At 32.6% G+C, this 7,295-nt stretch overlaps 1 protein-coding gene across 1 annotated transcript; it reads right to left on the bottom strand.

Moving 5' to 3' along the window:
- Positions 1-1,646: 1,646 nt before the first annotated feature.
- On the bottom strand, positions 1,647-4,779 carry LOC143577805 (auxin-responsive protein IAA31-like). The gene is made up of 5 exons (XM_077061534.1): positions 4,571-4,779; positions 3,134-3,268; positions 2,648-2,718; positions 1,867-1,939; positions 1,647-1,753 (listed from the first exon to the last, which is right to left on the bottom strand). Exons 1-5 carry the CDS (start codon positions 4,768-4,770, stop codon positions 1,702-1,704), a joined length of 531 nt encoding a protein of 176 aa, XP_076917649.1. The 5' UTR covers positions 4,771-4,779; the 3' UTR covers positions 1,647-1,701.
- Between the last annotated feature and the right edge of the window lie 2,516 nt (positions 4,780-7,295).

The raw sequence follows: 7,295 nt of genomic DNA, 5'->3' as shown, positions 1-7,295 counted from the left end.
GCCTCAATAAGTATGATCAAACGCTCCCCTAACTACTTAGCCTTGTGCTAGTAGAATAGGGCCTCATTATCCGAGTATGTCAGTTGTTACCGATTAGAAAGGATCCTCATTTACTTATGATTTATATACCGCAATTGTTGCTTTTATTTATAGTTTCATATTCGATTTGTGGATTTTGCCTCATATTATATATACTCAAAACTATGAAATTGCTCACCAACATACGTGTTGACAAATATTATTTTATGCATTGTTACAGGTTTGATTATTACTTGATTTGGAGTTTGAAGATGCCATTATATTTGATACCGCTAGGTTATTAGAAGAATGAACAATATTTATTCTTATACTTGGTGTTGTTATGTGTGAACAAGATGTATTGCTTTTGTGATTGAATGATATTAATGAGTTGTTTAAATATTGTCACTTTAATAGTGTTTTGCATTCATGGGCAATCCGTTGCACCCCGACATATTCCGCCGCCTTTGATCGGGGTGTGACAATAACTGCACATGGTTTAAGAACCAAAATAACGCAACATCCTTTTCGTTTCCCCAAAATATCCTCATCTTTTGTTTACCAAAATAAAGTCACGTAGGACCATGCCCACGGGAACACCGCCCTGTGTTCGGGATTTGGATGGGTTGGTCGTGAGAGGAAAGAGTAACAAACAATAATGGTTAAACCAGTGTTTTAAAAACCGGTTCAAACCGGCCAGTTGAACCGGTTAAACCGGATTTCGCACTGCATGCCGGTATTTTGAGTCTGGTATTTTTCACCGGTTTGCTTGAACATCGTACCGGCGGTTTTTGTCTCAAATACCGGTAATTACCGGCAAACCGGTTTTAAGTTCGAGAAATTTTTTATTTTTGTGGCCCATATATTCTCAAAGTTACTTTTAACCCAACAATTAACATTTATACGTGTAAACTTTATGACTATTTTTTTAAAAATTAAGTGCTTTTGCATTATTTTTTTAATATGTATTAACTTTTAGATTATTTGATATGGAATCATTTAGTTTTGGGTTATCTTTGGATTGAAGTTACATTTATAGGAAATTATTAGGTAAACTATTTAACCGGTTGAACCTTCCGGTATAACCCAGTTCAACCGGTTGTACCATTTTTTAGCCCAATCCGGTATAATTAAAATACCGGTTTTTAAAACATTGAGTTAAACTTAGCAAGCCGGCAATAACCTTTGCCTTCTTAATTTTAGTTAACAATCAACATATCTACACCTTAATTAGTGTGAAGGATGAATCCACCCCCACCACTTATTAAAGTATATAAAAGAAAAATCAATTACAAAAAATGACACTCACATTATCATAACACATCTACACCTTAATACGTGTGAAGGATGAATCCACTTATGTATATGTAACCTTACATTATCATATCATTTTTCACATTTTAAATTCTTTAAAATTTATCGGTACAAACTAATCCCAAAAGTTCATATCGACAAGATTAGACATAATATCTTATGAACAATCGAGCATTCATAGTAACTCGTTAAATAAAATAAAACAAAAAATAAAATGCTGAAACCATTAAATAAAATCTAAGCACTTTAACACAAAACTAGCCAAAACATTGTATTCATAAGTCATAACACATCATTATATATTTCCTTCCAACATTTTCTTCTATTCCTAGCCCAAATTCAAGTGAAACCACCTATCTTGTCAACTCATCAACAAGTATTTTTCAGTAGTTTTAGACGCTTAACCGCCTCCATAAACGATCTGTAAAATATAAAACAAAACAGGTAAATATAAAGCTAATTGGCAACTAGTATTATAAATATTTTGATGTAATTGTGTATTTCTGGATTAAAAAACTGAATTTACGTAAGTACCCCCAAGGCACGTCTCCGGCAAGCAACCAGTCACCTTCTTTGTCCTGATACGTTAGTTTAACATCTTCTTTACCTGGCAAGTGATTATAAGAAATCGATAAATTCTAAGGATAATCATTTTATGGTTATATTTATCTTGTAATGTACAAACAGTATATACTCAATCAGCTCTTATAAAATTAAACAAACCGATATAACTATACGTCATTTGCAGTTATAAAGTAAGAAGTACCATTATAAACGTTGTAGGTATGCATTACACTGAAAAAACTAAACCGAAATAACCGATGGTTTGGTTATATATTTTCGTAAAAACCAAACTTTCAGTTGGTTTCAGTTTTACATGCATGTAATTAAAACCAAAAAACCGAACCTAACATATAGACATTCCTTCTTTATTTTAAACTTTAAGTGATTTATAATAATTTAATATTTAGTTTAACCCAAATATTTTCGCTAAAATACATAATAATCATTTAATTATTAACTAACAACAAAAAAAAAAAGGGACCTAAGTTCAATATTTTTAGCAAACCTTTTTTTACCCATAATTCTCAATCTCAAATAATATAATCGAAAATACATAAACCAAACTGAACTTAAACCAAACCATTTTCAAATAATCAAAATTAAAATTTTGGTTTTTGTTTCGGCCTTACACCAAAACTGACAAATATACATAGCTCTATATACACCAACATAGAAATATAGTTCATTTTTGTGATTCATGTAGTAATCAACAATTTTAAACATTTTAGAAAATTAACCAACATATACTTACACTTCCCAAACATGTTGGCTAAGGTGTGCACAAGTGTACGATACGAGCGGTGTAGATTAAGGTTAATCTTTCTTGCAATGCCATAGGAATTCGTGGAGAAGTAGAATTAAAGTTAAGGATTTTTAGAGAGAATTGAATAACTTAGGGCTTAGACTTAACTTATTTAGGTCACATACCATAATGGTATTTCCCTTACATATATTATTATTATTATTATTATTATTATTAGCTTTTATATTGCTGTTAAACTGTGACCTTATTATTAATATTATTATAATTAGTAGTAGTTTTTATATAACGGTTAAACTTTGATTTCCTTTATTTTGCTTCATACACATGTACTTAGAGCCGAGGGTCTCTCTGGAAGCCACCTCTTTATTCCTTTGGATAGAGGTACGGTGTGCCTACATCCCACCCTCCCCAGACCCTACCTATAGCTTTGCTGTCGGTGGGATTTTACTGGGTATGATTGATTGATTGATTGACTTTCTTGCAATGCCATCTCCTTCCATGTGAACCTTAACAAACATTGACTTTGGTTTTGTCCCTCCGACACAAAGCTTCTTCCTACTTTTGTTCACCGGCGGCCACCTGACCAGACTGGTTTCTTGTCCACTAAATCTAATGTTTGGTAATCATTGTAACAGACAATGCATTTAATACGTTACATATGCCTGACACGACAATGACTTCAATTCGTGCAAAATATTAATTTTTCTTTTTTAGTTTTACTTTTAACCCTTCTAGTTTAACTAATATACGTCTTTTAATCTATTTAAGTTGATTTTTCTTTAATCACTTACGCGCGTTAATATTTTTGTATTTCAAAAAATACATAAAAATAACTGAATACGTAGCTGTGTTTAAATTTTATTTCGTGACATTTCAATATGTTTTGTTGGAAATGGAGTTATATTCAAAATAAAGCACCGCGACGAACCTGATTTTGATCAAACAACATTGATATTGGTATCAACGAATGCCGGTACCGTAACAAACAAATTGATTTTTTGGTTTTCTACGAGTATTGGTATCGTATAAAAGCAGACAATATATGCTGACCAAATTCTCTCCGCATTGCGTTGGGAGTCAAACCTTCTACTAGGGAAGTGAGCAAGTTCTAACAAAAAAAACGACCATAAAATTCGCGACCAACCCGGCCATATCCAGTCGCAAACTTTATGTCCGTTTCGTTTCGATTGCAAAATTCATAAAAGGGCGTAAGTCAAAATTAAATCATGGATATCAATTGTCAAACTTAGAAAAAAAATTAATTAAATACACAATTAATTGTTGTGTTTAATTTTTACTCTTTCACATTTTCTTATGTTTTGTTGAAAACAAAGTTGTATTTAAAATAGGGCATTGTGACAAACCTGATTTCGACCAAAAAATATTGATGCTAGGATCGGTATTACTAGAACCGGTATACATATTTGTTATTATGGTTTTCAATCGATATAAAATACATATGCTTTTGTGCATATCATGAATTTTTTTTGGGGCTTTCTTTTAGCAAGTGTCAATACCGTGATGAAGCAAACAATACCAACCGAATTCCTTCCACGTTGTGCGAATCCAACTAGTTACTAGAAATCTGAGCAAGTTCTACCCCCCAAAAAAATAAACGGCCATAAATTTCGCGACCAACCCATATCTGGTCACAAACTTTGTGGCCGTTTAGTTTCGGTCGCAAACATCATCAAAAATCATCAACAGAAAAATTAAATAATAGATATCGTTATAGTTGGTTAATGTGTGAAAATAATAAATACATTCGTAATAAATATAGGTTGCCAAAATTGGTCGAAAAACATTAACCATAAATTATATTTCTTCGATTTTCGACTAAAATTATCGAAGCAAACCAGTTTTCTAGTAGTGTAATTAAGATAAAAAAAAAGTAAAAAGGAAGTAGATTACTTGGGATTCATGAATATGAATGATGTGGATTCAACGTCATTTGCACCATTAACACAATACTTCCTCTTCTTCAGAGGTTGCATGTTCAAGCACTCATAAACATTATCCTTTGCTTCTACATTGCCATGGCTGTAGTTGTTGAGATCAAACTGTGAAAAACATGAAGATGATGAGAGAGAAAGTGTCAGTTCAAGTTCCATTTTTGCCGACTGCAAATGAAGACTGTTGTGTGTTTACTTTAAAAGGATTAATATATGAGCATGTTCTGTCATTGCACTGTAGTTTCTCTCTCTCTATATATATTTATGGAAAAAAATATATGTTACTGAAACTGAAAAATATGAATATGTCTTAGCCTGTCTTGAGATTTTAAAAAATTTTAAACTAATTTTTACATATATAATCTACAAATTAAAATTTATAACTAGGGTTATTGTAGGAAAACATACTTTTCTAAGACGCTAAGGCTAAAGGTAATGGAGCTTGGTTGAGTCCCAAGTGATCAAATAAAAACCTGACACGTAGACGATAACATGGCTCTGGATCAAACCCCTCAACCAAGCCCCAGAGGATGTAGTAGTCCAGGTGATCCGAGGCTTGATTCAATTATTTATTTATTTTAAATATTAATTTTAATATTAATATTAAAACTAATATTCTTCTTCACAGATCACACCACCACCACAAGGCCACCGCTTCTTCTTGACCTTCACAGATCACACCACCACCGCCGACCATCGGACCATCGCTTCTTCTTCACCTTCACTGATCACACCACCACCACTGATCACCGGACCACCGCCGTACCACCACCAGCCGCCACCGTCTCCAAACCCACATCAGAATCTCCAAACTCACCGTCTCCAACCACCGCTTTGATAGTTGATTCCTCCCAAAAACACACTCTCTCTCTCTCAAAAACCTAATCTCACTTTCTCTCTCTACATCTTCATTCATCTTTTGGGCCCCGTGGTCCGGCTGGCCCCGGCCAACCGCGCCGCCGTTCACAGAAGGGTGGTAGTGGTGTGCACGGCGCCCACGTCGTTCACAGCCGGGCCAGCCGCGCCCCACTACCCTCAGCCTAATATAATTAATAGTTTTGATTTATGTTTGTGCGAAAAACGTGTAGTGTCCTATTTAAGAGATAGACATGTAAGACTATTTTAATACTTCCTACGAGGAAACTTAGATCGATTTCTTATCGTGTGTAGATTATATACAACATGTGTAGATTATATTACATTATTACCTACATATAATCGCCGTTTAAAAAAATTAACTACATATAATCATCTAGGGTTTGGATTAAATACAATAACTTTTATCGTGTGAAGTATACATGTAAGTAGAGTAATTATATTAAAATTTGAGTAATTATTATTATATTATAACTTTTGAACTATAGTAATTATTATGACACTATTATATTTTTTATAACTTAATTAATATATTTCAAAACTATAATTACTTTAGTTATTATATGTTTAATGTTTAATTTTATTTGTATCAAATCCTTCCCTAATCATCTATATGGAGATAAACAAACTGAAAGGACAAATAAGCAAATTTGTTTGATGGGTTTTTTAGTAGACAATGGGTGTGAAAAAACAACGATTTCTAAGCCAAACCCGAATTATATCCATGATTTCAAATCCAAATATCATATGAATTAATTTTCAGTGTAAATTTGGACATCTTAAAAAAATTCGGATATCCGGATTATCTTAAATACTTTTTTATTGTTGTATATTTCAGATAATTTTTAAATATTTCGTATAGTTCATATAATTTTCGGATATTTCGAACAATTTTCGAATAGCTCGATCGGATGATTTTTAGATGTTTCGGGTATCCGAAATATATATATTTTTTATTTGAAATTCCTAAATATAGTTTTTTATATTATTAACTAATAAACATTACTTTTAGAATTTTGATATACACTTTGATCTCCGGTCCGGAAACGAAATTTCGGATGCGGATTTAGATAGTGATATCAACCATTTGAAAACTTTGGTATCCGGTTTCGATCGCCCTTAGATAAATGATTGGGTTGGACCGTGGGCCAGCAAAAACATGTGTATCTTTGTGTTGGATTATGTCTCGTATTGAATTAATGTTAAAATGTGTGAGAGAGAAAGTGGTCGGAGGGGGGAAGGCATTTGATTCACAGGATTCATGTCATGCACCAACATTATTTAAGAGGTGTGTTTTCCATTTAATTATCATGATTTCTCTTGGTTTGAAGTCAGATATTATTTTCTTTAATTTGGTAACGGTTTTAAAATTAATTGGTATTTATTAATTATAACAATTATTGCGTTTTTACTTTATTTCAGTTTCATATAGTATATCATTGTAACGAGTTGATACAGTGATAGACAGGGGTGGCTCGTGGGACAGCAAAAACAAGTTAGAGCTTTAGACCCATACTCGGTTAAGGCCTCTAAATCAAACAAAATAACATTATACATAGATATATTATGATGGGTATGGTAAACTCAAAGTAATGTATTGATGTGGTGGTAGGCTTAATTGTTACTAAAGTATTGGTTATGAATTCAAAACTTGTAATAGTCAAATTTTTTTTCTTAACAAGTCTTTGGAAAAGACCCCAAAATTTTGTATCAATTTAGGCCTTCACATTCGTTGAGCCGGCCCTGATGATAGATAACACATACTTCTGAGTTCTGATATTATTTGACATTTTTTGCTATTAATTATA

This window comes from Bidens hawaiensis, unplaced genomic scaffold (assembly GCF_021521415.1).
Source record: "Bidens hawaiensis isolate Kalapana, Puna unplaced genomic scaffold, B.hawaiensis_p1.1 tig00028813_1, whole genome shotgun sequence".
Classification (NCBI taxonomy): Eukaryota; Viridiplantae; Streptophyta; class Magnoliopsida; order Asterales; family Asteraceae; genus Bidens; species Bidens hawaiensis.
The sequence above is the reverse complement of the archived record's forward strand: the minus strand, read 5'-3'. Positions and strand labels throughout refer to the sequence as shown.